A 15,426-nucleotide genomic window follows, 5' to 3' on the forward strand; every position below is an offset into this window, starting at 1 on the left:
AGGCTGTAGCAGCCATTTGGGGGGTGAACCAACGGAAGGAATACCTTTCTCTCTAACTCTGCCTGTCAAAACAAAAAAAAAAAACAAAAAAAACACAACTCTTTGTGCCTCTTCTATTAAAAAGTAATCACAAAGTAATCTGAGGCGAGGGCTAGGAGTCAATGGTGCTCCAACCTCAGTGTTAACAATGAAACCTGAAGTTTAAAATCTGCGTATATTTTGAAGATTCAACCAAAAAGATTTTCTGAAGTATGGGGAGAGGAAAGTGATAGGAAAAATTAAAAGAAAAATAAGAAAAGAAGGAGAGAGCATAAGGAAGGGAGAGAGGGAGGGTAGGGTGTAAAGTATTATGCTCCCAAAACTATATATATCTACACATATATATAATTACATGAATTTTTTTCCTTTTTTATAGATGAGAAAATTTTTAAAAAATCACAATTTTGGCTAGAACATCTTGAAAATTGGAATGGATTACCACCCATCCATATGGAAAAATTCATGGATACAGTAGGATTTATGACATGGGGAGAATCACATACTGGGTTTAGACAACACAAATTTGAGGTACCTACTGGATATGTAGGTGGGGAGGACAAGTAGCTTGTGATCCTATTATGATGGGTGGACCTACTGGAAAAAAGTAGGATATTCTCAGACACTAGTTGCTATCTGAAGTTTTATAACTAGAGAAGATGATCTGGGGCGTGAAGGTAGATAGGAAAGAGAAGAGGTATAAGAAATGATGAGCCCCTGATAGAGGGTTGGAAGGAAGGGCCGGCCAGCAAAAACAATAGAACGTGGTCTTGGAAGCAACATGTTATAACAGAGATTTATGTTTCTGGAGATGACTGGAATTATCATCACTATCAAAACTAACGAAACACGAAACACAAAAATAAAGTAAAATACTATTGTAAGAAATTAGAAAACAACCAAGACACATAAAACTTGATTAGCTAGGATTCCAAGGAGAAAAAAAGACCTCTGCATTTTTCTTTTGGGGTATTCCCTGATTCACGGATAAAGACAAAGGGTGAACCAAAAACAAGAGTCTTGGGCTTGTAGTTGTCTCACTGAACTGGGAGAATTGTGTGGAGTTTGAAAATGCCCAAATACTTGGGTCTTGAGCAACTAAGTCTGACTCTGAAATTTAGCATATAATTTTTATGGAGGCATGGTTTACTAAATTGAGGATCCATGGGGCTAGATATACAAAACAAAAGCGGACCAACAGAAAATAAGCCAGAAGCATCCACTGGGAAGCGAAAGAGCAGGCAGAAACCTTAGCAGTCTTGCAATGCTGGGGAGTTGTACACTGATTGGATCTGAGAACTTCCTAAGGCAGAGGAGCCCAGTAAGCATCCTCGGTGCTTTAGTTGACATAAATAGAAAGCTACCCTATAGAAAAGGGAGAACTGGAAAAAAAATAGCTCTCAAAATGTATTAAACACAACATGAATGTGGTAGAGGTGTTCTTTCCTGATCTTACCTGCCTGCCAGAAAAATAAATTCTCTCTGGAGTAAGACACTACCCTCCAGATCATCTGAAATTTTTCTAACAGGGTCTGTCATTTAGTCAAAAGTTACCAGGCCTCAAAACAAGCAACCAATGGCCAAAACCCAAAATCATAAAAAGGCAATACAAACAGTTCCACAGACCATCTTGAAAACAGAATTACTAGAAAAACACTTGCAAATAACTATGGTTAATGTTGTTAAAAAGAAAATGGACAACATGAAAGAATTTACAAGAGATCTAGATTCTATAAAAAAGATAATAGAAAATTCTGGGGCTAATATGTACAATAAAAGAAAAAAGTATGATGATGAATGGTAGATTAGATACAGCTGATAATACCCATAGTAAACTGAATTTAAGGAGCATATAAAATATCCAGCTTGAACAGTGCTAAATGCATACTAATTATAGGCACCTCTGTCATATATATATATATATATACATATATATATATATGTATATATATGCACAAGAAGAGAGGAAGAATAGAACAAAAGTAACAGAGGAAGAAATAGCAGCTAAATATTTTTCAAAAGAAATTAAAGCCGAAATCTCACATTTAAGAAACTATATAAAGCCTCAGCAGGTTAGAAAATTTCATATGGGAAATTTGTTGCTAAAAACTGTTGAAAAATAAAAGATGAAGAGGTAAACCTCAAGGCAGTTAGAAAAAAACTTCAGTTAAGTTTATAGGAGAAACCGAGACAACTAAGATGGAATGATGTTTGGAATGTTGAAAAATTACAACTTAGAATTCTAAATCCAATGAAGATATTCTTCAAATTTGTAAATAAAGATATTTTCAGGCAAATAAAAACAGGGAAATTTTCAGCAAATTTGTCCTAAATATTACTTTATGGAGACTTTTTCAGGCAAAAGGAAAATGAACCCAGAGGGAAGCATCACACATCAATCAAGAGAGCAAGGCAATGACACTGGTAAAGATGAATATTTAGGTACTGGAAAAGAATTTTGACTACTCCAACCATAATTATGTTACTATCTTGTGGGTTTTAAAATATTTATAGAATTAGAATATATGAACACAGCATCATAAAAAACTCAAGTGGAGTGTATAAGTGGAAAGAAGATCTTTACATTGCCAAGGAAATAAATATATTAAGTAGTGTATAATATATTGCAGTCTCTAAAAATTATGAAACAATGTATAAACAATAAGCTAACAGAGGGACATATAATGTTATAATATAGAAAACTGTTGATTGCAAAAATAAGCTAATAAGGAAGGAAAAAAGGGAACTAAACACAAAGAAGTTAAATAGCAAATAGTACCATAGTAGATGTAAAGTTAAGTCAACCTGTGGGATTCTAATAACTATTAAATGACTTAATGCTTCATAGAAAAGAAACTAATAGACAAAGACTGCCAGACTCAAAATGCAAATAGATGCTACTTGCCAGAGAGGCCCATTAAATATAAAATGTCTTAAAGGTTGAAAATACAATCATGGGGGGAAAAGATATACTATGTAAGTACTCATCAAAGGAAAGCTGGTGAAGCTTTCTTATTATCAATGATAAAATTTAGGATGAAGTAATTTATTTGAAAGGCAGAATGATGGAGAGAGAGAGAGAGAGGCACACAGAGACAAATGGAGACATCTTTCCATTCACTGGCTCATTCCTCAAATGGCTGCAATGGCCAGGGCTGGGTCAAGCCAAAGCTAGAAGCTTCGAACACTATCCGGGTTTCTGCCTTGAGTGGCAGGGGCCTAAGTACTTGACCCATTATCTGATGCTTTCCCAGGCACCTTAGCAGGCAGCTGGATTGGAAGCACAGTAGCCAGGACTCAAACTGGCACTCCAGTGTGGGATGCTGGCATCACGAGTGGCAGCTTCATCCATTGTATCACAACACTGACCCCAAAACAGATATATTTTGAAATGATAAAAATATGAATTCAATAAGAATATAATCTCCAACTATAAGATTCTAAATACATTCACAGTAAAATGGCACATTGAATGAAATATATATACACATATATGTATATGTATACTTATGTATATATAAGGTAATTGCAGGTGAGTAGAAGAATTAAATGAGAAAGATAACACAATACAGGCATGCCATGAGATAATGTAGCAAATTACCTTTCAAAGGTTAGATTTGAGGGGCTGCAGGTAAAGCTACCGCCTGCAATGCTGGCATCCGTTATGGGCACTGGTTCGAGACCCAGCTGTTCCACTTCCTATCCAGCTCTCTGCTATAGGCTGGGAAAATAGAAGATGTCCCAAGTCCTTGGGCCCCTGCACCTGCATGGGAAGACCCAGAAGAAGCTCCTGGCTCCTGGCTTCAAATAGATGCAGTTCCAGCCATTGAGGCCAGTTGGGGATTGAACCAGCTGATCGAAATCTGTTCTCTCTCTCTCTGCTTCTCCTCCTCTCTCTGTGTAACTCTGACTTTTAAATAAATAAATCTTTAAAAAAAGATTAGATTTGAGGGGTGAGAGTTTTGCCTGGTGATTGTGGTCTGTGAAACAAAACATGCTATTATTATTTGTGCATACACTTAGTATATTATGAAGCCCATATCTTTGTTCCCTTGTATATTCACTCTAGAGGCAGGCTGACCTCAGGAAGGAGCAGTGATATTAGGTTAAGCTAATCTCTTCAATACAGGGCTGTTCCTCGACGAGGCAATTCACTAAGAGCTGCCAGCTGTCTGTACTCATGGTTGGGGAAACCATTTTTGGTCTTTAAAATCAATCTAATGTATTCCAGTATCCTGCATCAGTGAGGCTTATTCCAGGAATGAAACACAATCAGAGTGACTCACTGTATTAATAAAATGAAGGGCAAAACTCACACGGCCATCTCATTACGGACAAATATCAACATCCATTCATAATTTAAAAAAAAAAAATCTCTGCAAACTAAGACTACGAGGGAGCTTCCTCCAATAGAGGGCATTGGCAGAAACAAGCAAACCAACCACCGTAACATAAGTATCCTCTTTCATAATAAAATACTGATTCCTTTTCCCTAAAACTCTGAATGAAGCAAAGATGTCCACTGTCATCACTTTTTTTTCCCCACAGTTATACTGGGAGTCCTATCAAGTTCAATAAAACAAGAAAAAAAGGTACTGGGATTGAAACGAAGAAATGAAACTGTCATTATAGATTACATGAACATTCATGGGAAACAGTCAAAAGTCTCTAGAGATAAAATATTATTTAATAGCTGCTTTAGCAAAGTTATGAGATATATAGCCAAAATACAAAGATCCTCAATGAGCTCTACATACCAGCAATAAGCAATTTATTATAACAATTTTTAAAAAATATTTATTTTGAAATCACAATTCAGAGACAGAAAAAGAAGGGAAGGAGGGACAGGGAGATACAGAGAAAGGCATCGAGATATCGAGATACTGAGATATCTCCCATCTGCTGATTCACTCCCCAGATGGCCGCAGCAGCAGGAGCTGGGCCAAGCCAAAGCCAGGAGCTTCTTCCAGGTCTCTCATGTGGGTGGCAGGAGCCCAAGCACTTGGGCCATCTTTCACTGCTTTTCCCAGGCCACTAGCAGGGTGGTGGATCAGAAGTAGAGCATACGGGAATCAAACCAACGCCCGTATGTGATGTGGGTATTATGGGTGGTATTTACCTGCTATGTCACAATCCTGGCCCAGAATAATAATTTTAACATGTTATCATTTACATTGGAATAATGGTATAAATACTTAATAAATTTTACAAAAGATGTGTAGACTGTTTACGCAGAAAATTATAAAATATTATTGAAAGATTTTAGGGGCCGGTGCCTGTGGTATAGTAGACTAAACCTCTGCCCGCAATGCCAGCATCCCATATGGGTGCCAGTTCATGTCCTGGCTGCTCCACTTCCGATCCAGCTCTCTGCTAATGACCTGGGAAAACAGTGGAAAATGACCCAAGTACTTGGGCCCCTGCACCCACATGGGAGACCTGGAAGAAGCTGCTGGCTCCTGTCTTCCAATCAGCCCAGCTCTGTCCATTTGTGGCCATTTGGGGAATGAACCACTGGATAGAAGACCTCTATTTCTGTCTCTCCCTCTGTCTTTAACTCTGCCTCTCAAATAAATGAAATAAATCTTCAAAGAAAAAATAGATATTAAAATACTTAAAGGGGAAGAATTATCTATTTGTAAATTCGAAGAACTGTCTCTGTAAAGATGTTACTTTTCCCTAGTCCTTAAATGCTGATTTCACTCAAAATCCTAAAAGAATTTTACAGAAGCTGATGATGACACTGAATTTTACATGCAAATGCTGACAGAGTCGTGAAGACAGTCTTCAAGATCAACCGCAGTTCAAAGACTTGTTACCAGATATCTAAACCTACTAAAATTACAGAAATAAAGGTTAAAAATTGATAAACCCACAAGAATTCAAACAGTATGATGCTCACAGAGCCCTGCACACACAGTTCTCTGACCCAGGTTACACTGCGGTGAAGCTGGGAAAGGGCGGTCTTTAATAAAGGTGCCAGATCAGCTGGATGTCTAAAAATACATTTTTAATCTTGTCTCCTACACCACCTCACAGAGGAAAACTAATTCCAGGTAAGTAGAAGAATTAAATGTAAACACTAACACTAAAGACAAACGAAGAGATAATGTAGCTGAATGCCTTTGTTTGACCCAGTGGCTGAGACTGGTTGGGATGCTCACATCCCACATTCCAGTGCCGCTGCTTCCTACTCTAGTTTACTGCTCCCATGCACCGTAGGAGGAGAGCATGATGGCTTTTCTTACTGGGTCTCTGACACCCACATGGGAGACCTGAATGAGTTCTTGGATCCCAGCTTTGGCCTCCAAATTGGGGCCACTGCAGGTTTTTGCAGAATGGGCCAGCAGATGCGAATTCTCTCTCTCTCTCTCTCTGCTTCTCAAATAAATAAAAAGTAATTCTTAAACAAAATTTAATTTTAAAATAGATTAGACTTGAGAATGTTTTTATATCTAAGGATAAACAAAGATTTATTAAACGGAAAATAAAAGGTACTAACCCAAATTATATTTCAAATTAAGAACCTCTATCCACAGATACTAATAAGAAAATGAAAGGACGTGCCACAAATTGATAGGAGATATTGGAAACCAAACATGTGACAAGAGACGTATCCAAAATATACAAAAATTGTTAAAAATAAATGAGAGGAAGTACCCAGTTTTTAAAATGGGTACACACCTGAATAATAACTATACAAAACAGGATATTCAAATGGCAAAATGGTGGTTAATATAATTAGTCATCAGGAAATGCACAGTAAAATGAAAGTAAGAATCTGAAATGTCACGAGGAACTTAAATTTGATTCAAGTTTATTTGATTTGATTCAAAATTCCAGTAATTAAAGTGAAGTAAATATGAAGCAGGTGTACAAACCAGGAAACAGTGAGAATCTGAGATATACTTGGACAGAAACTGAGGAGACAGAGGCAAGACGATTGAGACTGACAAGAGCGGGACATTTCACCATTGCTAGAGATAATGCTCCTGCCCCTGTGAAGGTACCAGACTGCTAATCAGAAAACAGAGGCCGGAATTAAGTCTTATAAACGTCACAAAAGGAGTAATGTGCGTTCGTATAGTGTACTTTCATGGACAAAGGTAACCAGAACACTTGTTGATAAAAAAGTTAGGGCACAAAACAAATCCTGGTCTAAACTCATGGGAAGGATAGTTAGTAGCCAATTAGGTGGTCTAGTGATGTCATCTTACAGCAAACCCACAAGAGACATCCACACACTGATGAGACCGAATGTTGATGAAGATGTGGAGTAACTGTAATTCTCCTACCCTGTTGGGGGGAACGTTAGGTTGATGTAGTCCATTTAGGAACTGTTTGGCCTTATCTGCTGAATTGAATGTATATTTACCCTATGACACAGAATTTTAATTTTTATGTATTTGAAGTGAAAATATATGTACACAACACAAACTTATGTATGTATATTCAGAAGTTTTATTTAAAGTTACAAAAACTTTAAGATTACTTACATGCCTGCCAATGGTAGAATTAATGATAATTATGGTATTCCTATAATTTCACTATAATGAAAATGAATAAATTACTGGTACATGCAATAATATAAGTGATACACTGTGTAATTAAAGAATAAACAAATAGTACATGTTTTGTTACTGTTATGATGTCAATTTGGGAAACAAAATTATTCTTGAATTATAATGCTTAGTGGCTGCTTTGGGCATAGTAATGACTAAGAGGGTCATTTGGCAGGCTCTTGCTGCTGGCAATATTCTGTAGTTTGAGTACTGATAACAGGTATATTTATGCTTTAATGATTCATCCATCTGTACATACATTTATGTATTTTTCTTCAATAAAATGTTTATCCAAAAGGAAGAAAGGTAGATGGGTCAGGTGTGTTAACAGAGCAGATAGATGATTTAAAATGAGAACTGGACTTGGCAGCATGAACGCCATCAATGCCTTGGGACCAGAGAAGTTTCAATGGAGTGATTGAGATGAACACCTAACTGGTGTGGGTTCAGGAGAGACTGAGAGAAGAGCAAGTTGAGCAAGTGACTGTTTCCCAGGTCCCAGCTCTCTTTAGGTTCCGAGATCCCTCATGATCTTGCCCTAGTCGATCTATATTCTTTTATCCTTTGGTTCTAAAATACTTACCTTTTGCTTCCAAGCCCTCATGGCCTTTACTCTGTTAACACTTTGAATACTGTGCTATCTATGTGAGCAAAGCCATAAGCAGGTTGCTCAGTATGCAGAGAAGTCTAGGAAGAGACGCCTCTGTATTCCCCAGTCAGTCATGTGTAGATTGATATCAAGTAGTGGTTCTCAAATGTTGATCAGTTTAAATTTATTCCCAGAAAGCTTGGTAAAAATGTGGCTGCCTGAGCCACTTACTCAGAGATTTAGATCCAGTAGATGGGGGGCGGGGGGAGAGTCAGGAACCTGCAAATCTGCATTTAAAATAAGCAGCACAGGAGCTTCTGCTGTTATTGAACCACAGACGTCCTGGTAGAGCCCCGGGTGTATTATGAACATGCAGACAGGAAAAGGAGAAGAGGAGCAGAACATTGTTTGGATGGATGAGTGCAGAATGATTCTGTCCTCATTTTATTGTTGTTCTTTCCTGGGACCTTCAGCACCTCTATTCCAACAAGGTCTCTGAGCCCTGGAATATGATTGAATTACTTTTCTACAGTTGGGATTCCATATGCTTATTCAAAGATACCAAACAACAACAAAAACCAAAGCAAACACAAAGCTTTGCTGATAAACCTTCTTCTTTCTTTCCCTTTCTCTATTCTTTTATTTTTCCTTCCTTTTGCCTTCTCCCCCCCCTTGTATCCTCCAATCCCCCATTTCTGTATTCTTTGTTTTCTTCCATTTTCTTCATCTTTATTCTGCTGCATGTTCACTTTTTCCTTCCATTTCTCTCTCCTTCACTCATTTCCTGTCTCTCTCCTACTCTCAGATAGAAAAAAGGAAGTTCAACCAGAACTCTAACTCCACGTACTGTATCTTCATGGTCAACAAGCCCTACGCTATCACCTGCTCTGTGGTGGCCTTCTACATCCCGTTTCTCCTCATGGTGCTGGCCTATTATCGCATCTATGTCACAGCTAAGGAGCACGCCCACCAGATCCAGATGTTACAACGAGCAGGAGCCCCCTCAGAGGGCAGGCCCCAGCCGGCAGACCAGCATAACACCCATCGCATGAGGACAGAGACCAAAGCGGCCAAGACCCTGTGCATCATCATGGGTTGCTTCTGCCTCTGCTGGGCTCCATTCTTTGTCACCAATATTGTGGATCCTTTCATAGACTACACTGTCCCTGGGAAGGTGTGGACTGCCTTCCTCTGGCTTGGCTATATCAATTCTGGGTTGAACCCCTTTCTCTACGCCTTCTTGAATAAATCTTTTAGACGTGCCTTCCTCATTATCCTTTGCTGTGATGATGAGCGCTACCGAAGACCTTCTATTCTGGGCCAGACAGTCCCCTGTTCAACCACAACCATTAATGGATCCACTCATGTACTAAGGTGAGTATTTAGCAAGTTCATTGGTTTGCTTGATTTGCATTACTCGTAAAGGGTAAAATGCAGGCTTTCTGTGTCCAGCAGTGTTATTTTATTCCCAAGAACCTGTAAAGCATTTGCTAAGATTTTATCTAAGATTCTACCATTTATCATGGAATAAAGTGAGGAAAGGGCTTAGCCTCAGGGTCTGACCAACATTCAAGTTCAGTCTGTGGCCTGGACCAAGTCATTTAGCAATTCTGAACTTTAAATTTCATTTTCAACATTTAAGATCATAATCATGATATCTACATCACAGGGTTTTGTTGAGGATCAAATTAGCTAATGTATGCAGATTGCATAGCATAAAGTCTGACATCTAGTAAGCACTTAGTAAATGCTATCTACTTTTTAAAAGTAGTATTTTAAGGGAGTGGTTAAAATTATGAGCTTTAGAATCAACTAGATTTTACCTTTACTCTGAATTTCTCTACAAAACCATCTTCACACTCTCTTGTGAAGAGAAATTTCATCAACTGTAAAACTTCCTGATAATGATAATACTCATAGGGTTTTTGTGGTAATTAGAGATAATGTGTCTATAGGGCTTGACACATAGTACTCATAAAACTAATAATGTCATAAATGTTAGACTAGTAGTAATAGCATATTGCCTGATATCCTAAAATCACCATAAAATAACATGATAAACTAAAATAAATAGAATGATACATATGTAACAGAATACCCTGTGATAAATGATACAATGGAAATATGGACAGTCCAGAATGGGTATATTAACAGGCATGAAGCTGATATAGTTCAAGACAATCAGGGAATTTGCAACATGGAGAAATCAGAGAAGTCATTCCAAGCAGATGGATGAGCATAAAGAAGTAAACAGTATGAAAAGCACAGAAAATTCAAGTGATTTATTCAAGGTTATTGAGGTTGATGGAGGTGGGAGTGACTTGGGAATCGAATATTCGGCGTCTAGTCAGGATGCCTCTATTCGAACCCTGAAAATTTCCGGGCTACTCTGGGTTAGAATTGTTAGCTGTGAAAACTCTGTGATAAATATGTTCATCCAGTAGTAATGATAAACTGTTAGTGATACTTTTTTCTTTTCCCTGTGATAGAGATTTCTAAAGAGTAATTACTTCTTTGAGACAAGCGTTTAATTTTTCTGATGAAGACATGCATGTGTGAGAAAAGAGAAAATAGGAATTGCAATGAAATATAAACAGTGGGTCTCAGAGGCTGCTCAGACAGCATGAATTCAATTTTCTGCTATCAATGTGGACAGAGTTGTAGCTAAAGCTTAGCATGGTATTGAGTTCTAGCTGGTGAAAGGCCTCAAAAGATTCTCCTAGAGGCTGACATTCTTTTAATTTTTAAGCCTTAGCATCATAGAAGGAATTCAACCATAATGTGTGTGTACAAGAACTTCTGTGTGGGTGCCAGATAGTTTTTAGCTATATAAGCTAGCAGTTGCCTAAGTGCAGGCTGTCAACAGTGTACAACAAGTGTATGTTCTCGCACCACGTTTGCTAAGTCAGTTGTTTAGAAGTTGGTAGCTTTTTCCTATAGAAACTCCCCTAGGAAGAGCTTTGGAGTTTCTAGGGCAGCCTAAGCAAAGTGCTGTACTAGTGCTGCACTATCTTCCCACTGCTGTGGACAATTTGCAGTGAGATCGTAAGGAGGTGTTTAGAGATGGCTATGGATGTTCTCAGCATAGTTTCTTCCTTATGTTTCTTCACGAGTTCATGAAACTTGCAGGAAGTTGCTCTTAGTTATTTTTCTGTGTGAGTAGGCAATCTTCTAAAAATAAGAGTAGCCTGTACAGAAAGGAGATGTTTATTTAGAATCTAGATCCACTAGAGGCTAAGTCTTACAAGGACAGCGATTCTGCCTATTTATTCACTGTTGTTATACCAAATACCCAACATCTTTGCCTGATGTATAATAGGAACTTAAACTCTTGGTGAGTAAAACTAATGAATCATAAATGTAATTGCCCAGATCAATTATTTTAACTTAACCTAAAGGAAGACAATTTTATGTTTTTCTTAAAAATCCCTGAAGTGGAATATCAACAAAGTTTCAGATAAATTCAAGAAATCTAAGACCAAACCAATGAAAAGAAAAATAATCTTGTGTCCTGTTTTCCCTACCCTGATCTTCAGAGAAAAGAATTCACATTAGTCTGGTCATCTCAATGTATTTACAAACATTTATAAAAACCTACAAAATCTGGCCAGCACCACAGCTCACTAGGCTAATCCTCTGCCTGCGGTGCCGGCACCCCGGGTTCTGTCCCGGTTGCTCCTTTTCTGGTCCAGCTCTCTGCTGTGGCCCAGGAGTGCAGTGGAGGATGGCCTAAGTGCTTGGGCCCTGCATCCCATGGGAGACTAGGAGAAAGCACCTGGCTCCTGGCTCCTGATCAGCACAGCACGCTGGCTGTAGCGGCCGTTTGGGGGGTGAACCAACAGAAGGAAGACCTTTCTGTCTCTCTCTCACTGTCTAACGCTGCCTGTCAAAAAAAAAAAAAAAAAACAAACTACAAAATCATGGCTTTTTCTCCCATTATTTTATATAAATGGGACCACCTTATATGTACTTTTGTGATCTTGCTTTTTATCCTTTAACAACACACTTTTGGATACCATTCCACTGCATAACATGTAGATCCCACTCATTTTTTAACTATTTCATAATTCTTTGTACTAAAAATACCCATTAAAATTTATTTAACTATTTCTCAGTAGTGCGCATGCAGGCATTCCTGATGTTTCACTACTACCAAATTGCACTGGTTTTAGTGCCCTCATACCCATTTCACTGTACATGCATCAATATTTCTCTCAGCTATCAGAAGTGAAAATGCACTATTGAAATGCAGGGCCATTAAAAAATGTTACGTTTTCCATCAAGTTGACCTTCTACATGAGTGCTGCAAATCCCATTCTCTTAGGTGGCATGTGAGAATCCCTTCCTCTTTCCTCTCCATCACTGAATATTGTCAATTAAAGGATTTATTTATTTATTTGGATGTCAGAGTTACACAGAGAGAAGAGAGGCAGAGAGAGAGAGAAAGAGTCTTCCACCTGGTGGTTAACTCCCCAACTGGCCACCAACGGCTGGAGCTAGGCTGATCCAAAGCCAGAAGCCAGGAGCTTCTTCTGGGTCTCCGAGGCGGGTGTGCAGGGGCCCAAGGACTTAGGCCATCTTCTACTGCTTTCCCAGGCCATAGCAGAGAGCTGGATTGGAAGTGGAGCAGCCAGGTCTTGAACCAGTGCTCATATGGGATGCCCGCGCTTCAGGCCAGGGCGTTAACCCACTGCGCCACAGCACTGGCCCCAATTAAAAATATTCTCATTTAATTTGCATCCCCAAGACGATTTGTCAGGTTACATTCTTAAATTAGTTACTGGTACTGTTTATCCTTATCTGTACTGCATCTCTACCTGTTCAGCCTTCCTTGTGACAACTTTGTTGCTGTTTTTCTCAATCATTTCTGAGTTCCTTTGTTATAGTCTAGATACTAATCCTTTGTTATATAATTTGCTAATACAGTTCCCCATTTTCTGCACAATTCTCAAATAATATTAACATTTATCCTAAAGATGTTTCAAACTTTGAAAGCAATAGTTTTACTGGACCTCTTACAGTTGCCCCTGAGTACTTCTCAAAATGTGAGTATGTCCCACATTATTTTTTCTCAACACCATTCTTTCCTAGCTTTGCTATTAACTCCCTAGCAAATCTTTGCTGGTCTCTTTTACACACTCTTTCTTCTCTGTGCAGCTTCTAAATATTGGGGTTCTTTAGGGAATGAGTTTTGAAATTTCTCAAACTACACCCTCACCTTATATGATTTCACTATCACTAACTTTAATTACCATGTTCATGCTGGTGACTCTCCTTGATTAGTATCACCAGGTCACAGCCCTCCTCTAAGCTCCAGATCACAGGACCCAATCTGCTTCCTTGACCAGTGCCATAGGTGTCTCATGGCAATCTCAAATTTAATGTGACCAAAACAGAACTCTACTTCTCCCTGCTCTATCCTATATTCCCTGGGTCTTTTCGATCTCTGTAACATGGAATCATCCTTTACTATGCTACCATATCCACACCCTTTCCTGTGGCTCTGGGGGGAAAAGGGACGTATGAGGAAGCAGACTTTAAGATTTAAAAGAGAAGAAACCACTTGTATTAGAATCAGCTGGTAGCTCAGTAAAAGTATGGATTCCTGGACCATTCTCACTAAATCAGGGCAGGACTGGTAAACTGACATTTTTACCAAATTAATCTTCTGCAGATTTCACTCTAAGAATCATAGTCCTAGACATTTATGGATCAGAATAGCCCAACATATACTGGCATTTATTGTGCTTCAAGGCTTCACATAATGCACATTAAAATTTTTAGCATCTTACAATTATTCTTAAAGGGTAGTAATTTTATTTGAGGTTAACTGGTACGGTGTCATAGAAAATACCTTTTGGAAGTATGTGTCCATTCAGGCATACTGTAAACCACATGACCCTCCCCACTAGGGAGGCAGAGGATGACCATGTAACATTGTGACCAAAAGAAGTTGATGGGAGTAGGAACAAATCACACTGACTTGATTCTGAGGTTCTTTGTCCACTGGATAAATACCAAGGATTTTGCCAGTCTTGGTCATTACTTTATCCTCAGAACCTAATAAAGTGCCTGGAACACTATAGATCTTAAAGGAAGGATGGAAGAACACTCCTGTCCCTTCTCCAGTGGCCTACCTTCTCTTCTCTTTAACTGTCTGATTATTGGCTCAGACATTCCAGGGCACAGTAGGGACTAGGGTGCTCAATGTAACCTTGGAACAAAATTCTCTATATGAAATCTGCTAGGGGTTCCAGTTTTGGCCTTTTGGGTAAATAGGGTCTTTCCTCCTCTCTATCTCACTACTTCACTGTGATAATGAAACAAGAGCATGAACGTGAAATTGCTTTTCTAACTGCAAAGCTCTGTTTACATGGGAGAATTATTAGAACAGACTATTTTTAAGCTAGGCAACATAAGCAGAGATTCTGTGCAAAGTTTAGCTTTGGAAATGGGCTCTGTGGCTCTCCCACAGACTCAGGTTTCTTCCTGGGTAAATTTCAGATTTTACTCAAATCTAGAACATGCACCCGGTTCCTAGGAACGCTTTGCAAAGGACATAGCGTGTATCTATCCTGGCTCTGTCATCCTCCATCATTCACTCCCAGCTCCCTTGACAAACAGGTTTTCCACTGACCTGATGTGTTGACCAGTAGGGTAACCACTGGCCACATGTGGCTATTTAAGCTTTAACTAAAATGAAACGAAACTAAAAATTTAGTTCCTCAGTCATACTACCTACATACCAAGCACTCATTAAGCAGTGGCTGCTGGGTCAAACCATGGAAATGCAGAATACATGGAAATACAGAATGGCTTTAGGGCTACACGAGCCTTCTCTCTGCTGGGAACGGGCAATGTACTTTTCTCTCAGACTTTTCAACTCCTGTTATCAATTACAGCTCAAGGAAACATAAACCACTCGTAGTGGGCGCGCTACTTTTCCGACATTTCCACGCACAGGATTAGTATTTTCAGATCTATGTCTGGAATCCATAGTAGAGAAAAATACGAGGACAGAGAAAAAGTGAAAATGAGAAAGAAACCAAGAGGATCAAGCTTTCAAAAAACTTAAGTTCTTCTGAGCAGGCCGATGCTGTGGTGTGCCAGGCTAAGCCTCTGCCTGCAGTGTCAGCATCCCTTGTGGGTGCTGGTTTGTGTCCCAGCTGCTCTTCTTCCAGCCCAGCTCTCTATTAATGGCCTGGGAAAGCAGTAGAAGATGGCCCAAGTGCTTGGGCC

General features: G+C 39.0%; 1 protein-coding gene across 1 annotated transcript in view; it reads left to right on the forward strand.

The window, feature by feature from the left end:
• Positions 1–15,426, forward strand: part of HTR4 (5-hydroxytryptamine receptor 4) — a 131,972-nt gene that overhangs the window by 66,571 nt on the left and 49,975 nt on the right. The window contains exon 6 of the mRNA XM_062189922.1: positions 8,993–9,561. Coding sequence (XP_062045906.1) covers positions 8,993–9,561 — 569 coding nt within the window. The remainder of the gene's footprint in view (positions 1–8,992; positions 9,562–15,426) is intronic.

The sequence above is a fragment of the Lepus europaeus genome, chromosome 4, assembly GCF_033115175.1.
Source record: "Lepus europaeus isolate LE1 chromosome 4, mLepTim1.pri, whole genome shotgun sequence".
NCBI lineage: Eukaryota > Metazoa > Chordata > Mammalia > Lagomorpha > Leporidae > Lepus > Lepus europaeus.